The 23,082-nt window shown below is 57.6% G+C and overlaps 1 protein-coding gene across 14 annotated transcripts in view; it reads right to left on the reverse strand.

Annotated features, from left to right (window-relative positions):
- Positions 1-190: 190 nt before the first annotated feature.
- The window catches only part of ARHGAP39 (Rho GTPase activating protein 39), a 73,372-nt gene continuing 50,480 nt past the window's right edge, over positions 191-23,082 (reverse strand). For 5 of the 14 annotated variants that reach the window (XM_027132146.1, XM_027132139.1, XM_027132140.1 and 2 more), the window contains 7 exons: positions 15,427-16,786; positions 13,024-13,585; positions 7,159-7,251; positions 4,018-4,091; positions 3,132-3,331; positions 1,839-2,490; positions 191-1,759 (listed from right to left, as the gene is read on the reverse strand). In XM_027132146.1, coding sequence (XP_026987947.1) covers positions 1,565-1,759; positions 1,839-2,490; positions 3,132-3,331; positions 4,018-4,091; positions 7,159-7,251; positions 13,024-13,585; positions 15,427-16,786 — 3,136 coding nt within the window. In that variant the 3' untranslated portion in view covers positions 191-1,564. Of the gene's footprint in view, positions 2,491-3,092; positions 3,332-3,374; positions 3,540-4,017; positions 4,092-7,158; positions 7,252-13,023; positions 13,586-15,426; positions 16,787-23,082 lie in introns of those variants that run through there. The other 9 variants (XM_027132145.1, XM_027132143.1, XM_027132147.1 and 6 more) reach the window with 9 other exon arrangements.

A 23,082-nucleotide genomic window follows, 5' to 3' on the forward strand; every position in this document is an offset into this window, starting at 1 on the left:
TCGCACCTTGCGCGCCTACCTGGAGTCTCGTCCCCGTTCCCAGGAAGCTGCCTTGCTCTCCCCCCCACCCCCTGCTGCCCCCATTCATTCTCCCTTGGCCTGGCTTCCACCCTGGTGCCCACACCAGCTACCGACTGGCCGCTGATAGCTGCCCCGCCGCAACTGGAAGGAATGGGATGCGACAGGTTCGCAAGTGTCCATACGTACTTTATTCACACAAAGTGTTGTCATCTCTCGAGTCCGTGCATCAGAGCGAGAGTCTGTGGCCGGGCCGCCCCTACCCAGGCCCCGAGACCCCCGGACTGAGGACGCTCCCCCAGTGGACACCAGGCCTCGGCAGGACTGGGTTCTTTTGTTCTTAATAAATAAAAACTCAACTCTAAATATATATATATATATAACCGGGGAGAAATTAAGTTTTACCACAATTGGAACTCAAATTACAAATTGGAAAATGTACAAACTGAGAGTCTAGATACCTCCCCTCCACCCACCCACCCTACCCCCCGCCCCGGCTCTGGCCTCGAGGAAGGGCAGTCGCCGGTGCCCCTCTGCTCCCCCAGTTCAGGGCTCCTTCCCTCTCATCTGCTGCAGGTCCTGGATGGGGATGGGGCAGGGTTTGATTTTTGGTCAGAAGCCAAGAGGGTGGAGAAGAAAATGAAGGAATGATCTCAACTTGTCTGCAGAGGACGGGAGAAGCCTCAAATAAATAACATTTGGGTTAAGACTATGTCATTAGCAAATTTAGTTCTTATATCTTTCGCTCTATTTATATCTCTATACACAGGCGGGTTGGGATGCGGGATAGATTCTGAATTTATAGTTACACGAAGAAAAAATACTCTTGCCCCTCCCCCACCCTGCCCAAAGAATGCCTGCCCAACCCTGCCCCCAACCCCAGAGGACTTTGGCTTGGAGGCCCCTTTCTACCCAGAGAGAGCCTATCGGGCCCAGCACCAGCCAGGTTCTGCTCTGGTGGTGAAAAGCCCAGAGCCCTGGAGCCCCCAAACTCCTGTGCAGTCACCACGCTGGAGACCACAAGTGGCAGGGGGAGGGGGCGGGAAGGGACTGGGGAGGGCGGAAGTCGCAGATCAGGAGACCCCCCCCAGGTCAGGGGGAGGGCAGAGGAAGAGCAAGATGGGCAGCCGGGCTGGGCCGGGGCCAAGCTGAGCGCAGCAGCCCCAGCAAGGCGGCTCGCCCCAGCAAGGGCGGCTTGTGCTCTCGGGCCGGCCGGGAGGGGCAGTGTCACTTGGCTCCAGGAAACAGAAGGCACTTTCTCGCGGCCGGACCGCGGCTGGCGGTGGGCGCGGCAGCGCCGAACGACACGGCCACGAGGCCCGGGGCGGGGCAGAGGCGCCCTTCCCGCAGCCCCTCTGCCTTGGTTGCGCCTTCAGGCCGAGGGCCCGGGTCGGGGGATGCGGGTTCCAGGGCTGGGGCGGGCATGGGCGGAGCCGGCATGCTACCTCCGCTTCTCGGGCGTCCCCTCCCCCCTCCCCGCGTGCCCCCTGCCCGGGCGCAGCCGGGCAGGCTCTGTCCCCACCCTCGGTCCCTCGGTGCCCACGCGCTATAGCACGCCCTCCATGAAGGTGGTGTCCAGGTGCTGGATAAGCACGCGCAGGAAGGACATCTCCTTGCGAGTGTTCTCAAAGATGATGCGCGGGTCGTCCGAGCGGCAGCGCAGGCAGTTGGGCGCCATCACCATGGCCAGGTTGCTGACGTCCATCTTGGTGATGGCCACATTGGCGGGCTGCACGAACACCTGCGCGGGGAGCGGGGAGCTGCGGGTGGGCCGGGGCGGGGCGCGGAGGGGCGGGGCGCGGAGGGGCGGCACCGCCTACCTGGAGGAAACGGATGAGGTAGCACAGCACCAGACGGTTGATGCGGGGCAGCGCGTGCACCACGGCCACGGCGGCCTCGGGGCTCTCGTAGTGCGCGATGCACTGCTCGTAGAACTCGTGGGGGATCAGGGGCTCCTCCAGCTCCCGGTACCACAGCTTTAGCAGCGACGCTGGGGACGCAGCGCGGGGGTTTCGGCTGGGCGGGGCAGTCGGGGACCCGCCCCACCAGCAGCAAGGGGCGAAAGCGGCCGTGTGTGTCGGGAGTGGGGGCGAGGGGCCAGGACCAGACGGGAGGTGTCCACCCAGCCGTGTGGACTGCGCGGCCGGAGGCCTGCGGGCTCCTGGTCCTGAGGGCCTGGACTGACCCCGAGCGCCGGGAACCAAGAGAGGCTGTGCAGCCACCGTGCGCAGGCAAGCGGAGGGAGGCGCCGCGGAGGCTGTCCAACGGCAGGGGGACGTCTGTGCTGGAAATGGACCAGAGGGCTGTCCCTTCACGACGGAAAGCAGGGAGGGCTGAACCGTCCGAGCTGCTCCTGCTGCTGAGGGGACTGGGGGCTTACCTGGGACGTGGGGGTCCTCCAGGCCTGTAGGCACCTTCCACTGGTCCACCTGTAGCTTCAGGGCATTCACCTCATCAATGTCCCCAGGGACTCTGCCAAGCACAGGGCAGGTCTCAGGGAGGAGGAGCTGGGCTTGCTCAGGGTCAAGGCTGCCTGACCTCTCTCTGCCCAAATGGCCTCTTTCCTACCAGAGGGAGGTGTGGCTGGGGTCCCCTGTCCCAGGCCCCCATCCCTCATCCCTCTGCTGACTGCCCCCAGGCAGATCCCTTCCTCAGAATGGTCCCCGAGGCCCAAAGCCATAAGCCTGTTTCCCCGCCTGTCCTGGGTCCTGGGTAGGTGAGTCACGACGGCAGGTGCCTGGCCATGTGCCGCCCTCCATGGGGCAGGGCCGTCACCTCCACTCTCAGGTGACGGCCGTTTGCTGGGGGCTGCCGCATCTTTCCAGGCCCTGCCCATGGCTGGTGTCCAAGTACCCTCTGGGCCCCTGCTGGCCATTTTTGCAAGGGCACTGTCCCTGGCTAGCTCTCCTGTCTGGGTTCCGGTGTGCTGCCATTCAGGAGGGAGAGCCCTGCTGACCCACCTCCTAAAGATGGGGCCCTCCCCACCCTCCTGGCCGCAGAGCGCCCGGCCCTTCTATTTGCTCCAAGTTGCCCTCCCTGCCTGCATGCTGGCCTCTCAGGGGGCTTCTCTGGCTGCTCTGAGGCAGGCGCCCGGGGCCCAGGTTGCAGGGCACCTGAAGATGCCTTCCGTCTGGTCACCGTTGAGTGCAAGCACCTCCTCCGACAGCCGAGTCTGCACCCAGGGCAGCTGCCGATCAGGGAAGCGCTCCCTCTGCATGCTCATGACCTCCTGCAGTGCACTGCCAAACATGGACGGGCTGAACACAGCGTTCTTGGCATGCCGGATCTCCTCCACGTTGGGCTTCTTCAGCCCCTGCAAAGGCGGCCCAGCTCTCTGTCCCAGTGTGGCCTGGCGCCCAGCTCCCAGCCCTCCCTCCCCCTACACCCCTGCAAGGGCTGCCCCTGGCTCACCCGCCCTCTTTCCTCCTTCTGTCCTCTCGTCCCTGTGAGCCCCAGGCCCGAGCCAGGGACCCCCAACTCCCTGGCCCCTGAGTCACCAGAGGTGCCTCCTGCTGGGCCACCTGCGGCATCAGAAGCTCCAAGTGGCACCCTCCGCACTGTGAGCCGTTAAGTGCCCCACCTGCCCCCCCCCCGCCTCCCGCTGGACCCTGTCTGGGCGTCACCGGCACAGGCTGCCCGCTGGACCCTGTCTAGGCATCGCCAGTGCAGGCTGCCCGCCCACCCCTGCCCGCTGGACTCTGGGCATCACCGGCACAGGCTGCCCGTCCACCTCTGCCCGCTGAACTCTGTCTGGGCATCACCGGCACAGGCTGCCCGCTGGACCCTGTCTAGGCATCACCAGCACAGGCTGCCCCCCGCCCCCCGCTGGACTCTGTCTGGGCATCACCGGCACAGGCTGCCCGCACACCTCTGCCCGCTGGACCCTGTCCGGGCATCGCCGGCACAGGCTGCCCCCCCCTCCCGCTGGACTCTGTCCGGGCATCGCCGGCACAGGCTGCCCGCCCACCCCTGCCCAGCGGTTCTGGGAGGAGCTCGTACCTTCTTGGCTCCAGTCAGGGCCGCCTTCTGCAGCTTGTGGTAACAGTACTTGGCGTATGTGCTTATTGCCACCCCTGGAAAAGAATGGTGCCAGTTGGCTTGGCATGGATGAGTGGGAGCAGAGGCTGCAGGCCAACCAGTGACTGAGGAGGGAGCAGCAAGAGGGGTGAGGAGAGGTGGCTCCTGCAGGAACCTGGCGCCCAGGCCCGGCCAGCCTCCTGCCTGCTGCTCGCCCCGCCCAGGCAGTGGGTCCTCACTCATGTGAAGAGGCAAGGGGGCACTGCCCTCTCCTCCAGGGGAGCCAGGTTGAAGAAGGAAGCCCTCCGCCAGCCTACCCAACCCTCCCCCTGGCCAGGAAGGTCAGGCTGGGGATGAGGTCTATTCCCCCGGGGGAGTCGCAGGCAGGACGGGGCAGGGCCTGGGGGGGTCCCCTGAGAAGGGTGACCTCCATGTGCTGCACGCCTGCAGGCACTCAGTGCCCATCGCCTTGAGCCAGCACTGGAGGAGGGAGCTTTGCGAGGGGCTGGGCAGCAGGCCCAGCTCTCTTGCAGCCCAGCTTCCAGCCAGAGGCCCTGGGCAGCCCAGGGAGAGGCCTTAGCCCACAGGATCTCATGCCTGCTTGGTCGAAGGCTGCCTGGGTGGGGGTCAGGGAGAGGGAGGCCCAGGGCCTGGCTCACTTGGGAGGGGCATGAGTGTGGAGGGGATGCCCTGTGCCCTGAGCCTGGGTTTCGCTGGGAGGGCAATGCTGGGGAAGGACCACATGGTGACTCTGCCTGAGGGCTGAAGGTGACAGGAGGAATTGTCTCCTTTCTCAAGGGAGGGGGCTTTCTAAAACCTCACCCCTGAAAGCAGAAGTTCTAGCTGGTGGTCATGGAGGGTGGCAGGGCCAGCAATCCGAGGGCAAAGACCTCAGGCCACGGGTCTTTCCAGATACGGTGTGCTGGGGCGGGGGATGGGGCTGGGGGGGCTGGAGGCAAAGGGAGGAGGGGGGAGAGGGAGTGGGGAGGAGGCCCCAACCAGGGAGGGTCTGAAAGGTGTGGCGCATCTTTCCTGGCCCAGGCCAAGGGAAGCAGCAGCAAGACAGGAGCCATCCGGGCCGGGCTGCCCCAGACCATGGACAGACAGATGGGCCGACCATGTGCCTCCAGGCTCAGGACAGACCCGCTCCCTGTAAGGCTCTGCCTCTGCTGGGCCTCCCTGCCTGAGGGGTGCCTCTGGACCCAAGTCTCAAATACAAACAGAGTCTTTTTTAAAGGAAGCAGTTGTCTGAGGACACAGGGTTCCGTGAACCTCAGTGTGAAGAACACAAACATGTCTGATGCGTGTAAACCTTTTTGTTTCTAGTTACCGCAAAATACTTCCGTCGTTATAACTGGTAAGGGGAGTCTGTTTTAGAGTAATCAAAGTGAAAACAAACGTTTCTTATAGGGGTTTAAACCGTGAAGAATCTTTCAGGTCCCTGGGGCCCCACAGACCCAAACGGAGAATCCTAGCTGCAGCTACCACTCAGCCAGCTTGGGACACAGCACGTGGAACCTTCCGCCACTGGCCCACGTGGGCAGGCTCTGGGCCCAGGGAGAGTGGATGGTGCTCAAGCCAACGGGACCTGGGCTGCAGCCTGAGCACCGGGAGCCCAGAGAGTGCTTGGCGGCAGGGCAGCGGGCGGCGCCTGCTCGCTTTCCCCACCCTGGGAGCGTGCCCACCCCTCCCTTGGGTGACAGCCTCCTGTCCCTGGGCTCGGGGCCGTGGGCAGACTTGCCCTGACCTCGTGTCACAGGGCTTCCTGGGACCAAACCGGCCTCTCCAACAGGCTGTGATCTGAATATCCTTGGGCCACCACCTCTCACCTGGCGATTGTGGTGCAGCCGTTCCAGGCCTTATTTCCTCTCTGTAGGATGGGGACAGGTGCCCATGAAGGGCTGACCTCAGTCTGGCATGGAGTGAGGGCTCAGTTGAGGGCTGCAGCTGCTGGAGTCCGAGGACTGAGGCCTCGTGTGCCTGGAGTCTCAGGGCTGGGGCACCTCTGCTGCCAGGGCACAGCCTCCTGGGCCAAGACTATGGGGTGTCTGAGTGCCCGTGGCCAACCCAGGGAAACCCACATGGTGCTGTGGGGGCCTCTGAGTCCACTGCCCCGTTCTGGCCTTGCCAGGGCATGGGATAGCGGAGAGATAGCGGCCCCCAGAGCGACCGACAAAGCAGCTCTCCCAGAGCCTCTGCTGCTGTGCCAGGTGCCCAGGCCAAGAACCTCGAAGGCTGCTGGGTGTGGCCAGGACCTGCCACCTCTTGGCACGGACTCTGCTGGGTCCTGGGGGAACTAGCCCCCTCCTCTGACCCACTCGGAGCTCCAACCACCCCCGGCCCACAGGAGCCTGCACTCTGTGCCCCCAGCCCCCCCTCACTGCTGCATCGGGACTCCAGTGGATGGGCTCAGGCAGGAGCTCAAAGCTCCTTCCCCAAGGACAGGGCCCCAAGGGCGGCTGGGAAGCCTGGACTGTGGCTGCCCCCCTTCTTCTGGTGAGGCTAGCATGTAGCCAGAGAGCTTCCCAGAGGAAGGGGTGCCCAGGGTGAGTCTCACAGGAAGAAGAGTGGGGCAAGTGTGGGTAACCAGGTACAGGTGGGATGGGGGCTGGTCCCAGGGCCCTGGTGCCAAGAAGGGAGGCTCATGGGGCAGAAATGGACGGCTGGGTCTCCTGGCCAGGAGAGCACAGCCTTGGGCTAACAGGGCTTCTCTGGAGCTTGGGTGGGGGTGGGCTGTGCTGGGGGCCCCAGGGAAACAATGCCAGGCTTGGCCCCCAGCCCCAGGGGTGGCCCGGCTGGAGGTCAGGGCTGGGGTGGCACCTGCCCACAGGGCACTCCCTCACCTCGGCGTGCCTCCAGCAGGCCCCGCCCCACTGAGAACCCAGCACGCACGTTGGAAATTGTTCTGAGTACCGTGGAGAAAGGCGCAGGGCAGGTGTGGCCTCTCCCAGGAGCCCTGTCGACGACCTGGGCTTCCAGCCCACTCAGGAGGAGACCTGACGGTTAGTGTCCCCCCGCTGTCCCCCCAGCCCAGAAGCGGTTAGAGAGAGGAGGCCAGGCGGCCGAGGCCGGAGAGCAGAGCTGTGCAGACGCAGCGCACAGGGGCTGCGGGAGAGGCCCTACCATCCGGCTCCTCAACATAAGGCTTGGGTTTCTTTCTCAACTTGGACTTCTTCTTACTGTTCCTTTCCAGAAGCGCTTTCATGTGCTGTGTCACTGGGGAGCAAACAAAGGGTGAGGCCACAGAACACAAAGAGGAACACGTGCCCACACGGTCCCGCTCGGGGCTGACCCTGGGCAGCTGGGAGGTCACTGCCCCAGCCTGCTGGACTCCTCAGAGGGAGATGGGCTGATGCCCCGCCAGAGGGGGAGGGGAGTGCCGGGCGGGGGCGGGTGTCTCGCTCAGAGTCCTGGGCACAGGGGTGGGTGTGTGGGCACACCTGGGTCGTGTGGCTGGGGAGGTGCCAGGAACGTGCCCCTGGGCAGTGGGGAGAGGATGTGGTCAGCTCATGACCCGCTGGCCGACAGAAAGGCAGGGGTAGGGAGCCCCCTGAGAGGGCCGCAGCCCAGCCATCTGGTTCCTACGTGGCTGCGCTCCAGGGGCTGAGTGGGTGCTGAGCGAGAGAGAGGGGCCTGGCTCCCCTCTCTGGCTGACCTGGGCACCCCCCCACACACACACCCCCCGCACAAAATAACTCAGCGCTGTCGATCCGGACACTCCATCCCCCCATCCCGTGCTCTGGAAGGAAGTCGAGGCACACAGCCCACACTGAGGTGGGATTCACGCTCCCCTCATGGTGGACCCTCTTACCTACATAAATTATTTGTAATTCTTTTTTTCTTTCTTTCTTTTTTTGGCCGCATTGCGCGGCATTCGGGGATCTTAGCTCCCCAACCAGGGATCGAACCCGCACCCCCTGCAGTGGAAGTGTGGAGTCTTAACCACTGGATCACCAGGGAAGTCCCATATATCTATCTAATCATTTATATCATATTCATTCATCTTACATTCATTCATTCATCTTACATTGTCAGCTTACAGTTCAATATGATTTTATTCTGTTCCTTAAAGTGCTCCAGCTTTGGCCCCGGGGAGCTCTGTGTCCTGTGACCCATGTCCTGTGACACGCCCCGTCATCTCCCCTCTGGCACATCCTCCCTTCAGGCACTGCATCTTGTACATTCCCTACCCCAGCCTTAGAATCAGCTGTTTCTCCAGACAGCTCTGGTTCCTTTTAATGGAAAATGGTAGAAACCAAGAGCTGCGGGTCAGGTGTCCTCAATGCTCTTGGGGTGTCACTGCTTCTAGGCCCCAGGCTGACAGGGCAAGGAAAGATACATGTGTATACGAGGTTGAAGAGACTCCCTTCTCTTCCAAGTGTTTTAATCAGGAATGGAATGTTGGATTTTGTCAAATGCTTTTCCTACACTTATTGAGATGATCTTATGTTTTTTTTTTTACTCTGTTGATATGGCAAATTACATTGATTGATTTTTGAATGTTAAACCAACTTTTCATTCCTCAGATAAACCCCACTTATTCAAGATGCATTATCCTTTTAATATATTCTTGGATTTAATTTGCTAAAATACGGTTCATTTTTGTCCTATCCTCATGAGGGATACTATCTGTGCTTCTCTTTCAAATTTTTGGTAATGCCCTTTTCTAATTTTGATATAGAGAGAATTGGGAAATATTCCCTCCACTTCAATTTTCTGAGTTAATTGCTACAGAAACAATGAAATATTTGATAGAATTCACTAGTGAAGCCATTTGGGCCTGGAATTTTCTTTGTGGGAAAGTTTCATAAAGTACCAATTTCTTTAACAGATATATGATTTTTCTGGTTATCTATTTTTTATTGAGTGATCTTTGGTAGTTTGTGTCTTTCAAGGAATTTGTCCATTTCCTCTAAATTGTCATATTTACTGGCATAATGTTGTTCATAATATTTCCTTACTATCCTTTTTTTTTTTTTTTTGCGGTATGTGGGCCTCTCACCGTTGTGGCCTCTCCCGTTGTGGAGCACAGGCTCCGGACGCGCAGGCTCAGCGGCCATGGCTCACGCGCCCAGCCGCTGTGCGGCATGTGGGATCTTCCCGGACCGGGGCACGAACCCGTGTCCCCTGCATCAGCAGGTGGACTCTCAACCACTGCGCCACCAGGGAAGCCCCTCCTTACTTTTTGATATAATTTCCTCTCACTGTTTTTTTTTAAGTTTCTTAAAGTAGCTGAGGTAACTGATTTATTTCCTAATACAGTTAGGCGCCATAAATTTCCCTCTAAGTACTGCTTTAGCTGCATCACACAAATTTTAATGTTTTGTTTTCATTTTCTTTCAATTCAAAATACTCTGCACCTTCCTTTTTCATTTTTATTTGACCCATGGATTGTTCAGTAGTATGTTCTTTAGTTTCCAAATACTCAGGGATTTTCCAGATATCTTTATGTTGCTGATTGCCAATTTAATTCCACTGTGGTTAGAGAACACACTTTCTATGACTCACATTCTTCTTTTTTTTTTTTTTAGTATTTATTTTGGCTGTGCCGGGTCTTAGTTGCGGCACGCGGATTTCTTCGTCACGGCACGTGGACTCTTAGTTGCGGCATGCGTGTGGGTTCTACTTCCCTGACCAGGGATCAAACCCGCACCCCCTGCACTGGGAGTGTGGAGTCTTACCCACTGGACCACCCTATGACTCACATTCTTTAACCTTTATTGAGACTTGTTTTATGGCTCAGAGTATGGCCTATTTTGGAAAAGTGGCTGAGATCTGAGTCCAGATGCTCTGGGTGCAGTCTTTAACCTTGCCTACTCCATTGTAGCTGCTTTGCTTCCTATACAGACCTTCAACTAGTCCTTTTGTTTTCAGCTCCGTGGTCACTCCCACTTCCATACCACTGCTGGAGGAAGCTGGCTCCACCCACTGCTGCGCTTTTTAGGGTTTGCTACTTGCTTCGACTTGTCAGCTTCCCCACCACCTGCTTGGGATCCACGTTTCTTGGTCGGCCAAATCAGTTTCCAGCCACTTGTCCATATGCTTTTCAGCTTCCAAAGCATAGTTGTTCTTCCTCTTCCATTCTCTTTGTCCTGGTGGGTTTTAGTATTTTTTATTGTGATAAATTATACGTAACATAAAATCTGCTATCTTAACCATTTTTAATTGTACAGTTCAGGGTATTAATTACATTCATATTACTGTGCAATCATCACCACCATCCATCTCCAGCACTTCTTCATCTCCCAAAATGGGAAGTCTGTACGAATCAAACAACTCTCCATGTCTCCCTCCCCGTAACCCATGGCACCCACCATTCTGCATGAACTTGACTACTCTAGGGACCTCATACAGTTATCTGTCTGATTTGTGCAGTATTTGTCTTTTTGGGTCTGCCTTATCTCACTCACCATAATGTTTTCAGGATTCAGCCATGTTGTAGCCTGTGCCAGAAGTTCCTTCCCTATTCGGCCGAATAATTCCATTATGTGTACAGATGACACTTTATTTATCTATTCATCCATCAATGGACACCTGGGCTGCTTTCTACCTCTTGACTATTGTGAATATGCTGCTATGAACATGGGTGTACAAATATCTGTTCATGCTCCTGCTTTCAATTCTTTTGGGTATATACCCACAAGTGGAATTGCTGAGTCCTATGATAATTCTATTTTTAATCCTTTGAGAAACTGCCATTCTGTTTCCATAGTGGCTGCAGCATTTTACATTTCCTTGTGAGGTTTCTTTTTCTGCCTTTAAAAAATTCCTTCACTGTTCTTTTATCGTGAGTTCAGGGTGGAATGCAAGTAAATGCACGTGATCGTCCTGCCATCTTCACCTGGAAGGCAGCGTCTTGCTGTGAAGGCACATGTAGCCCTCAGGGTCTGCAGCCTTCCCGTGTGCTCTTTGCGGAGCATCCCTGCGATGCCTGTGCTGACAGCACGCTTAGGGAAGTCCAGGGCAGAAAGGCTGTGGAGTCACCTGGTGGTGGCTGGTACAAAGGTGTGACCACGTGCAAGCCGAGGCTAAGCCAGGGGGTGGGGTCACGTGAATTGGGGTTCACTGTGCGGTACCTTGTTCCCTCGGAGTGGTGACCACACAGCAGATGTCAAACACGTGCTGGCAGATGAATCAAAAGCTTCTGAGGCCAAGGCAGACAGTGTGGTTCAGGGTGAGGCCCCACACACGGGAGCCAGCTCAGCTCTGCCCCTGTTGGTGCTCCCAGGATGGACTGCATTTCCTTTTTCTAAGCACAGGCTAGGTCTTCTGGGCTGATGGGGCCTGCCCTCCTGACTGGCAGCCGGCACCCACGTTCTCGACAGGGGCCGGTGGGAGGGAGATCGAGGCCTCTCCTCTGGGCTCAGTGACGAGCAGGGCCTGGCAGAAAACGCCCACCCAGAAGTGGGTCTCAGGGCTGGAGACAGGGCTTTGGCTGGAGAGCAACCCTGTGCCACAGATGTAAGACCAGATCCCACAGACACAGAACCCTGCTAGCGGGACCACACAGACCCAGCGTGGTCTGTGGGCAGAGACCACCGGGGCCTCAAAACCATGACTACCAGGCTGCAGCTCGGTTCTCTCAGTCTGGCTCCTATCGCACAGACACTAGGGCGAAAGTGCACTAACCTCCGTGCAAAACCGCAACGTCCAGCTCTCCATGGACGCCCCAGCCAGAGCGGGCACAGCCTGGAGCCTCTGGCCTCTGTCCGCGGCTCACTCACCTTTCACTCAGCAAGCACTCCTGGGGCCCCCGAGGGCTGTGTGCTGAGCGGCGGACACACACTTCCAAACCTCCAGCTCACGGCAGGGACGTTTCAAGACATTTTTGGAAGAGGCGGAGGTGAACCATGAAGCCACTGGGGGCCCACCTGCTCCTGGGAAGGTCTGAGAAGACAGAGGCAGGTCCAGGCTGCCCGCTTCGTCCAGGGAGCCCCCTGGGGAGACCCGTCTGCAGTGTTCGGCGATCCTGCTTCAAAAACTGCAAGCCTGAGCAAACATTTCACGGCTTCCAAGATCTGCCCCTAAACGCTTGGTGTGCTGGACGGTGCCTATGCTTCACACACCTTCCCCGGGCCCCCCACTGCCCTGCAGCCCTCATCACTGTGTGCACAGGCCTCAGCCCCCCACACCTGGGCTGGGGCAAAGCCCTGGCTAGACCAGCATGGATGGCCGCTCCCACCGAGCAATCTTGGGCACGGCAGACACTCACGGACACGGACACGGGGCGGCAGACGGCCTGCTGCGCTGGCAGGCGCTGCCTGCAGCTCCACCCCCATGCTCACTCTGCCCAGCCCAAGGCGAGCACCACCGGGCTGGCGGGACCGTGGCCCAGAGTCCTCCCCAAGGAAGGCCAAGCCGGGGCCCACACAGACCTGACGCATGGCCTTCAGGAACCCCAGGCAGCCGTCAGCAGGCTGCTGTCCATGGTGGTCCCAACCTCTGAACGCCTGAGGCGGCTCAGGCCAGCTCAGCTCACAGCACCTCAACAGCCTATGGCACAGACCCCTCAGACCCAACGCTGGGCCAGGGCGCCCATGTCCCTCACCGCCCTCAGAAGCCCCCCCTGCGATGGCCACAAGGCATAGTGCGAGCCTGGCCAGGGCAAACGCTCTAAGTGCACACAGGCTGACTGGCCTCCCTGCCCTCGTCAGGCAGGGTGACCAGGACGGTAGCCTCAGAGTGGAGTGGATGCCGGCTGGCGGAGACATGGGTGCAATGGGTCCTCAAGCAGACCCCCACTTGTCAGCCCGTGGCCAGGGAGGGACCCTGTGCCACAACTGCCTGTGGCTCTTCTCAGGGCCTCAGTGCCGAGAAGGGGCTGCCTGAGGACCCCGCATCCCGGTGGAGGCCAAGGATGTGCCCCTCCGGGAGATGCTGTGTTTGTGTACCTGCTGCTGCCAGGTGCCACCCAGCGCAGACGGAAGCTCTAGCCGCAGCCTGTACTTGAGCTGGTGGCAGAGCCCAGGGGTCCTGTCTGGGTCTTACCTTTGGTGTCGTTGACGGGGTCCATGTGCCGGTAGATGTAGCCCTCCAGGTAGGAGTGGAACTTGGGCGTGGGCGGGAAGAAGGCCAGACAGATGGCCATGAGCTCCCAGCCGCGGGCCAGGCTCTCGAGGCGGAAGTTCTCGGTGGTCTGCCGGCACAGCTGGATGTAGAGCTCGTCCCGCAGGCCCTGCACGCTCCAGCCCTTGGTGGCGATCTCCAGGGCCACGTGCAGTGGGTCGGCCTTGGCGCGCCGGTCGCCCATGTACATCTGGATCAGCTTGAAGACCTCACAGGCCTCCTTCTTCACGTGGCGGTCGCTGGTCACGATCATGGGCTTCTTGATAGACTCGCTGCTCCATGCCAGCATGTTGGCAATGGACACCTTCCGCCGGAAGAGGCCCTGTGTGTGTTTGTTGAAGTGCTTGGAGGCCCAGTTCTCGATGTCGGTCTCCGAGGACGGCTTGCGAAGTGTGAAGGTGGGGAACACGCAGCTGGCGCTGGGCATCACGCTCCGGGTCTGCCGGCTGCTCTCGAACTGGGCGCAGGTGCCGAGGTCCTCAGACTGGGGAGGACAGGGGGGCTGTGAGCGGGTGGGGGCCCCACGTGACCCAGCCAGGTGAGAGATGTGGCCCCCCTACCCCAAGCGGGACCTGAAGCTGCTGTAGGAAAGAGGCCTGGGTTGGGTGGGGTGGGGTGGGGTGAGGCCGGGCCTGGGCTTCCAGCTCTGCACCTTGTACTGGTCTAACAGGGACCCAGAGAAGCCCTCCCTCTGACTTTTACCCTGCGGGCTTGGCCTCCGGGAGGTGCCTGCCCTGGTCTGGAGACCGAGGTTTGGGGGTGGCCAGCATGGGTCTGGGGGCAGGAGGGAGCCGCGCATGTGTCTCGTCAGCTTCTTGGGCTGCCGTAGCCCCAGGTAGGAGAGGGCCCAGGGACGCTGCATCCCCAGTGCTCACAGGGCTCTCCCCAGGCAGGGAGCTGGACCGTGCGTGGATGCAGGAAGGTGCTGCCTCCTACTGGCCTTGCCGCGGCTGTTTGGCTTCTGCTGGTTCAGATGGAAGGTCAGCCCCACAAAGCAGCAGAAACCCCCAGATGTAACATTTGACAGAGAAACAAATGTCTCTGGGCCACAACGGCTGCACCCTTTTCCCCAACAAAGATCGCGTTTGGAGTCTCAGGCATCGGGAAGAGCGACGCCATGCAGAGGGGCAGAGCCAGGCCTGAGAGGGCCGTGGGCTGCGGCCCTCCGCTCCCATGATGCTGGGAAGGGAGAGCGTTGCCCCAAGCCGCACCCCCACCCCCACCCCCACCACCAACAGCCTCCACGTACCTGCACTCAGATAACAGCCCCTCACCCAACACTCTTTAGGGGCTCCTGTCCCCTCTGTCTGGGAGGTGGGCTCTCGTCCCCAAACCCGTGCTGGCCTCCCCAACCCTTGGTCTTGAAAGCAGGGAAGGTACCTCCCTGGGCAGCGCCAGGAGTGGACCTCCATCAGGCCCCTGGAGCCCACGTGTCCTGCTGTCCAGGTCACACGCTGGGAGCTGGGTGCCCCAGGATGCAGCTGTTCACACTCCACCTACCACCTGCCCCCCCGCCTCTTCCCATCTGTCCTGATGTCCTCCTGTGTTACAAGCCACAGACAGAAATGCTGCTCTGAGCTCTCCAGTCTGGAGGAACACTAAGTGCCCCGGGGAATGCTGGCCACCTAAGATGCCGTAGTTCTTGGGCATGTCTTCCCCACCAGGACTGGGGGTGGACATGAGGATCCTGACCCCGGGAGGCCCTGTGGCCACTGCCAGCTCTGAGCAGAGGCCAGGGCAGACCCTCAGCCTTGGCTTCAGGCAGCAGACTGGTGTGAAAGGTCAGGGACCAGGAGGTGAGAACGAGGATACTGGGCCACACCAAGCCCTGGGCACCATGCTCCTTGCACGCAACCGGGACAGCAGGTGCACAAGGATCCCGAGGGCCTGATGGATGCCCACGCCCAGCACTGAGCAGGGAAGACACCGCAGGCTGGGCTTCTGCCTTGGCTCCAGCTGCAGTGTGGGGTTCTGGGAGCCACCTGGGGCTTGCTGAATGTGTCCTGGCCCCAGGCTCTGAGCACCCAAGGAGCGCCTGGTGCTCTACCTGCACAGCTCCTCACCCGAGAGCCATTCACAGGTGGAAGAACAGAGGCTCAGGGCTCAGTGGGCAGGTGGCGGCCTCTGTGGCCTGGAATCAGGACATGGCCTCTAGCCCCCTGGTGACGTGGCAGCACTGCGGGGCCTGGCCAGCAGCCGAGGTAAGAGACCCCCGTGCTGGCAGAGGCCTGGGGGGCATCTACCGTCTGTCCTCACTCACGCCTGCTGGGAACTGTGAAGCCACACCACCCCTGCCCGGGGACCCGGCCGCGGCCCGGCCCCTACCTGAGAGGGGTGGAGGTAGGGCTCCGGGGAGGCCAGGCTGGTCTGCACAGACACGCTCTTCTCGAGCAGGGCCTGGGGGAAGGCGAGCCGGTCCGAGGCGGCCCTCTGCCAGTGCTTTTTGCTCTCCTGCTGGGCCAGCGCCTCATCCTCGCTGAAGGCGCGCACCACAGGCCCAGGCATGGGCAGCGGCACGGCCCCGTCGCTCTCGTAGCCCGAGCCGTCCTGCTGTGAGTCCCAGCTGCCCCTCTGCTTCATGTGCAAGCGGGCCTGCTGTGCCTCCCAGGCCAGCCGGGCCTGAGCCAGGAAGGGCTCGGCCTCGCCCCGGGTCCCGTCCCCCTCACGCGCCTCGCCCTCTGCACGCCTTGTGGGCGCCAGGCTGGGGCCGCACAGGGGCCGCTCCTCGGTCAGGGGCTGCTGGCCAAGCGGGTCGCGGTCCCCGGGGCCCTCGGTGGGCAGGGCGCTGGGGGTGTGGCACGCAGAGGGGTTCCTGCTCTTCCTCTTTCGTGTGCTGGGGGAGCAGCCCGTCGAGGACATGGTGTCCTGCTGGCTGGACCAGGACATGGCATCGTCCTGGGCCTGGGGTAGTGGCATGGGCGGCTGGGCGGACCGCAGCTCGGGCCCCTCCATGCTGCTGTAGTCCCCGGATGTGACCCCCAGGCGCTGGTCGCGCAGCAGGCAAGGGCTGGGCTGCAGGGAGAGGGAGCCGCCGCCTGGGTGGGGCGAGTACTTGTGCCTCGGGCCCGCGCGCAGCTTGGGGCTAGAGCCGGCCTGCTCCACATACACCAGCTGGCGGACATACTCCTTGCCAGCCGGGCTGTACTCCAGGCTCAGGTAGCGCTCGGGGCACTTCTGCCTGGTGAGCACCAGCTGCTGGTAGGGCGACGCCGAGGCCTGCTTGGGCGGCTTGCGGCTGGGAGACCGCCGAGGCGAGCTGGCCTGATAGCCCCCGCCGGCCTCAAACTGCACATCCATGGGGGGCTCGTCATAGATGGGGGCCTGGTACTCCACGGGGGGCTCTTCGTAGAGGGGGGGCTCGTAGGCGTAACGCGGGGAGGACGGCTGAGAGTCGGCGGCGGGCTTGCGGGGCTGGGCCAGCAGTGGGGAGCAGCTCCCCAGCTCAGCCCTCTTCAGGAAGGGTGACGGCCTCCGCTCTGAGAAGAAGACAGGGCCGTCCGCGTCGGAGGTGAAGGTCTGTAGGCTGGGCGAGTGCTGTCCCCCAGAGGGTCTGCGGGAGCGACCCCTGGGCTGGCTGTCCAGGGGGTAGCCGTTGCCCTGGGGGGAAAGGAAGCTGGGCTCCCTGTCGGCAACTTTGATGAGCATGCGCTCCTTGGTGCCCGAGTTCCAGCGGAGCGAGGAGGTCCTGGTGGGGGCGGGGGGGGGCGGTGCAGTACAGGTTACCTGGGGAGGTCCTGGGGGTGGGCAGGTTACCTGGGGAAGTCCTGGGGGGAACAGGTTACCCAGGGAGGACTTGGGGGGGGCAGGTTACCCAGGGAGGTCCTGGTGGGGGCAGGTTACCTGGGGAAGTCCTGGGGGGGAACAGGTTACCCAGGGAGGTCTTGGGGGGGTCAGGTTACCTGAGGAGGTCCTGGGGGGAACAGGTTACCGAGGAGAGGAGGAAATCTGACCCCTTTGCCAGCCTGGACCCATTACCCACCTGCTGACCTCATGGGTGTCTGAGGTCAGGGCCCAGAGGCCTGGTCATTTCTCACTGTCCTCTTCAAACCCGCCCCCCGGGGGCTGCAGGCTGTGGGGGCCTGGTGCCTCCTGGGGCTCCCAGCAGCGGGCTCTGCACTCTTCATAGGCCCTGACCTCTGGTCACTGCAGCCTCGAGTAAGCTGCCCTCCTGGCCTGGGAACTCCCCTCACACATTTCCCTGCAGCCTTCCCCTCTGGGGGCTCTCCTGATCCGGGAGCTTCCCCCAGACCCCAGCTGCTGCCCACGGCAACACTCCCTGCCAGGGCCTCTGTGAGTGTCTCTGCTCTGGTCCCACGCTAGAACCAGGCACAGAACTATTTCTGTAAGGAAGAGCCAGGAGGGGGACCTCCCAGGGGCCTCTCTGGCTTTGGAATCTATGAGTACTGGCCTGCAGGCCTCACTCCCGGCCTCGGCACCTGCCTGTGTTCCTACCAGGGGTGGCCAACACATCCCTTGTGCATCAGCATCTCAGGCCTTGGATTTCAACCACAGAGGCTCCTGTGAACTCCAAAAAGGCTAACTGCCCTCCTCTGACTAACCACACACACAGTCGGTACTCTGCACCTGACAGAGACGATAAAACTGTCCCCCAGTTCCTGAGAAAGCCTGCATCAGGCTAAGGGAGAGCTGGGGAGCTGTGGGGCCCAAATCACGGCCCCGCCACCGAGCGCAGGGGGCCACCCAAGACGCTCAGCCTCTTCTGAGCCTCACTTGCCTGGTGACATGAGTGACACTGCCCCTCGGGATACACGGACTTGACCACACACCATATCCGCCCACTGAAGGTCTGCACCACGTCCCACAGCTGTACCAGCCCCGACGGGCCAGACCAAGTCCCAGAGAGATGAGTGGAGCTATCCTCTGCCACCTGCTCCCCCACCCCAAGAGACTCCTGGCTGCTTTAAAGATTTTCCTTTTACATTATTTATTTATTTATTTATTTGTTGGCCGCATTGGATCTTTGTTGCTGTGTGCGGGCTTTCTCTAGTTGCAGCGAGCCGGGGTACTCTTCGTTGCGGTGCGCGGGCTTCCCGTTGTGGTGGCTTCTCCTGTTGCGGAGCACGGGCTCTAGGCACGCGGGCTCAGTAGTTGTGGCTCGTGGGCTCAGTAGCTGTGGCTCGTGGGCTCTAGAGCAAGGCTCAGTAGTTGTGGAGCACGGGCTCTAGGTGCGTGGGCTCAGTAGTTGTGGCTCGCGGGCTCTAGAACACAGGCTCAGTAGTTGTGGCGCACGGGCTTAGTTGCTCTGTGGCATGTGGGATCTTCCCGGACCAGGGCTTGAACCCGTGTCCCCTGCAGTGGCGGGTGGATTCTTAACCACTGTGCCACGAGGGGAGTCCCTTTGGCCCATTTTAAAATCAGGTTGTTTTCTTACTGCTGGGGTTTAAGAGTTCTTTGTATATTTCAGATAACAGTCCTTTATCATTTGTGTCTTTTGCAAACATTTTCTCCCAGTCTATGGCTTGTCTGCTCATTCGCTTGACACTGTCTTTCGCAGAGCAGAAATTTTTAATTTTAATGAAGTCCGGCTTATCAATTGTTTCTTTCATGAATCATCCCTTGGACGTTGTACCTAAAAAGTCACTGCCAAACCCAAGGTCATCTGGGTTTTCTCCTCCATTACCTTCTAGGAGTTAGTTTTGTGTTTTACATTTAGGTCTGTGATCCATTTTGAGTTAATTTCCATGAAGGGTGTAAGGAATGTGTCCAGATTCATTTTCTTGCCTGTGAACGTTCAGTTGTTCCAGCACCATCTGTTGAAGAGACCATCTTTGCTCCGTTGCATTGCCTTTGCCCCTTTGTCAAAGATTACTTGACTATATTTATGGGCGTCTATTGGTTGTTTCTCCAGTCTATTCTATTTATCCATCTATTCTTTTACCAATACCACACTGTCGTGATGATGGTAGCTTTATAGTAAGTCTTGAGCTCGGGTAGTATTATTCCTCCAACTTTGTTCTCCTTGAATATTGTGTTGGCTGTTCTGTATCTTTTGCCTCTCCATAGAAATTTTTTTTAACATCTTTATTGGAGTATAATTGCTTTACAATGGTGTGTTTTCCATAGAAATTTTATTATCGCTTTGTCAATATCCACAGAACAACCTGCTGGGATGCTGACTGAGACTGCACTGAACATATAGATCAAGTTGGGAAGAGGTGACATCTTACTCCATTTATTTAGTTCTCCCTTGATATCTTTCATCAGAATTTTACAGTTTTTCTCACATAGATTTTTCACATATTTTGTTAGATTTATACCTGTTTCATTTGGGGGGGGATATTAATGTCAATGCTATTGATTTTAACTTCAAATTCCACTTGTTCATTGCTAGTATATAGGAAAGCAATTGACTTCTGTATGTTTAGCTTATATCCTACAACCTTGCTATAATCACTTAGTTCTAGGAGTTTGTCAATTCTTTAGGATTTTCTACATAGATGATCATGTCATCTGTAGACAGGGACAGTTTTATTTTTTCCTTCCCAATCCGTATACCTTTTATTTCTTTTTCTTGTGTTACTGCATTAGCAAGGACTTCCAATACGATGCTGAAAAGCAGAGGTCAGAAGGGAAACCCTCGTCTTGCTCCTGGTCTTAGTGGGAAAGCTTTGACCTTCTCACTCCTAAGTGTGACGTTGGCTGTAAATTTTTTATAGAAATTCTTCATCAGGTTAAGGAAGTTCCTCTCTAGTTCCTAGTTTACTGAGGGTTTTTTTTTTTTAAATCATGAATGGGTGTTGGATTTTTGCCAAATGCTTTTTCTGCATCGGCTGATACGATCATGGATTTTTCTTCTTTGGCCTATTGATGTAATGGAGTATTACTGATTCTCAAATGTTGAACCAACCTTGCATAACTAGGATAAATCCCACTTGGTCATGGTGTGTAATTCTTTCTATACAGTGGTGGATTTGATTTGCTAATATTTTGTTGAGGATTTTTATATCCATGTTCATGAGAGAGACTGGTCTGTAATTTTCTTGTAATGTGTTTTTCTAATTTTGATATTAGCGTAATACTGACCTCATAGAATGAGTTAGGAAGTATTCCCTCTGCTTCTATCCTTTGAAAGAGACTGTAGAGAACTGCTATAATTTCTTCCATAAATGTTTGGTAGAACTCACCAGTGAACCCATCTGGGCCTGGTCCTTTCTGTTTTGGAAGATTATTAATTATTGATTCAACTTCTTTAACACATGTAGACCTATTCAGATTGTCTATTTCTTGTTATATGAGTTTTGGCAGACTGTGTCTTTTAAAGAATTGGTTTATTTCACCCAGGTTATCAAGTCTGTGTGCACAGGGCTGTTCATAGCATCCCTGTATTTTCTTTATTTTTATTTCTGTTTTTTTGGCCATGCAGCTTGCGGGATCCTAGTTCCCTGACCAAGGATCGAACCTGGGGCCCTCAGCAGTGAAGGCGCAGAGTCCCAACCACTGGACCACCAGGGAATGCCCTGTATTTTCTTTCTAATGTCCAAGGAATCTTTAGTGATATCGCTTCTTTCATTCCTGATATTAATAATTTGTGTCCTTTCTCTCTTTTTCTTAGACGGGCTACTTACTGCTTATTGGTTTTATTCATCATTTCAAAGAACCAGGTTTTCATTTCATTGATTTTTTTCCATTAATTTCCTATTTCAATTTCATTGATTTCTGCTCTAATTTTTAATATCTATCTTTTCTTCTGCTTACTTTGTACTTAATTTGCTCATCTTCTCCTAGTTTCCGAGAATGAAAACTTGGATGATTGATTTTAGATCTTTCTTCTTTTCTAATATATGCACTTTTCTAATATATGCACTGATATAAATTTCCCTCTAAGTACTGCCTTTATCACACCCCACAAATTTTAAGTTGTGTTTTCATTTTTATTCAGTTCAAAATAGTTTAAAATTTCTCTTGAGATTTCTTCTTTGACCCATGTGATATTCAGAAGTGTGTTGTTTAACCTGCAAGTATCTGGGGGTTTTCCAGCTATCTTTCTGTTACTGGTTTCTAGTTTAATTCCATTGTGGTCTGAGAGCAGATACTGTATTATTTCTTTTCTTTTAATTTGTTAAGCTGTGTTTTATGGCCTAGAATGTGATCTATCTTTTCTTTTTTTTTTTTTGCGGTACGTGGGCCTCTCACTGTTGTGGCCTCTCCCGTTGCGGAGCACAGGCTCCGGACGCGCAGGCTCAGCGGCCACGGCTCACGGGCCCAGCCGCTCCGCAGCATGTGGGATCCTCCCAGACCAGGGCACGAACCCGCGTCCCCTTCATCGGCAGGCAGACTCGCAACCACTGTGCCACCAGGGGAGCCCATGTGATCTATGTTGATGAAATTATTTGATTTGGAAAAACTGCCATTTAGTATCTTGTACAAATGAATCATATTAAAGTGAGTGTCTGATGACTCCAAAATATAGACCTCTGGTGGGTCTGTTTCTACTATCTGCTTTTGTTCCTAATCAGTTCCGGCAATTTTAGACTGAAATTCTGGTGACTGTGTATGGAAAACTGTTGAGATAATTTGAGGCTCTGGTTTACTTTTGTTTCTTAGCAGGCAGCTGGGATAAGGGCAGATCGATCACCTGAATCCCATCTGGGACTGAGCTGACTGGAATTCAGGCGTCTATTCGAAGACTGGTCTACTTATGGCTCACCCTATGCCTTCGTGTAGCCTTTCAGGAGTCCCAGTAGAAACATGGAATGCTGCCAAGGTCCCCTCTGTGGCTCCTGAGGCGGTGACACGTGTGCTGGGCTGCAATGACTGCCAGACCTTGGCCACACGTCCTGGCTCCTCGGATGCCTGCAGGAATATTTGGTCTATTTTGTTCTTGTTGTACAGGCTGGTCTCAGTTAAGTGAATCCACCATCACAGAAAGGAGAAATCCCAAGCGTCTTAAGAAACCAGTTGTGTAGTCTGGTCCTCTGCCTTTATCCTCTGACTGAGGCTGGGGCTTTCTGGATAAGGCCATGAGTCCTAATTACTGGGCGTGGGTGAGGCAGGACTTAGAGAACCAGAGTCAGCATGTGCGGTCAGGGTGAGAGTGAGAGGCCTCGGGCCGGGCAGCCTGCTCCAGCATGACCAGGACCAAACCCTGCAGCCTGACCTCATTACCCAGGGGAGAAGTCAGACTGCAGCAGGGCTTCACTCCTGGTTGCCGGAGGCTGCTCCCGGCCTGCCCCCCAGGCCAAGCAGGCAGAGCGGAGGGCGGAGGGCAGCAGACCCAGAGAGCCAGCTCTGGGGTCGGAGAGATCTGTGGCTGCACTCCAGGCCATTGTCCCCTGGCTGCAGGCTGTGGGAAATCACCTCCCGGCTCTGTCCCCGTGTCCTCATCAGTTCCTACGAGGATCAAACACGATGTGCAGATGCGCATACGATAAAGTCCTTAGCTCAGCACTGGCACACAGGAAACACTCAGCAACTGGGAAGCGTTATTTTGCACATCTTTTCACCCCTCGGCAGGAGGGACCCCGCCCCTCTGCGGGGCAAGGGTGGCGGGGCTGCGGCTGCGGAATGAGGAGTGTGGGAGAGTTGTCGTGTCGGGCGGAGTCCAGAGCACAGTCTACTCCAGGGCCCAGAGGGCTTCCATCGAGTCAGGGCAGAGGCCGGAACGGGGCAGCAGGAAGGAAGGTGCCCGGCAGACGGCACCCCTGGCTGAGGGCGGGTCACCCGCACAGGAGCCTCTGACTCCATCCCCAAGGCAGGCCCCGGGGTCACGGGCTCCCTGTCTTACCGGGAAACGAGGGCCGCCTGGGTCACAGAGCAGACGCCGGCCTCAACCACCCGCCCCCGCGCAGGCGGCCTCACTTCCTGCCCCACAGGCCGGCCCCTCGCAGCCCCGCAGCCTCGCAGGGCCCCCACCGCGCCCCCTCTAGGCTCCCGCCCCGCCGGCCCCTCCGTCTCCTCATGGCTCCCCAGACCAGGAGTCCCATGCTTCTCTCTCGACCCCTAACACCCTGTTGGCTCTGC

Source organism: Aethalodelphis obliquidens, unplaced genomic scaffold, assembly GCF_003676395.1.
Source record: "Aethalodelphis obliquidens isolate GAN/ISIS:26980383/991018 unplaced genomic scaffold, ASM367639v1 scaffold41, whole genome shotgun sequence".
NCBI classification, from domain to species: domain Eukaryota; kingdom Metazoa; phylum Chordata; class Mammalia; order Artiodactyla; family Delphinidae; genus Aethalodelphis; species Aethalodelphis obliquidens.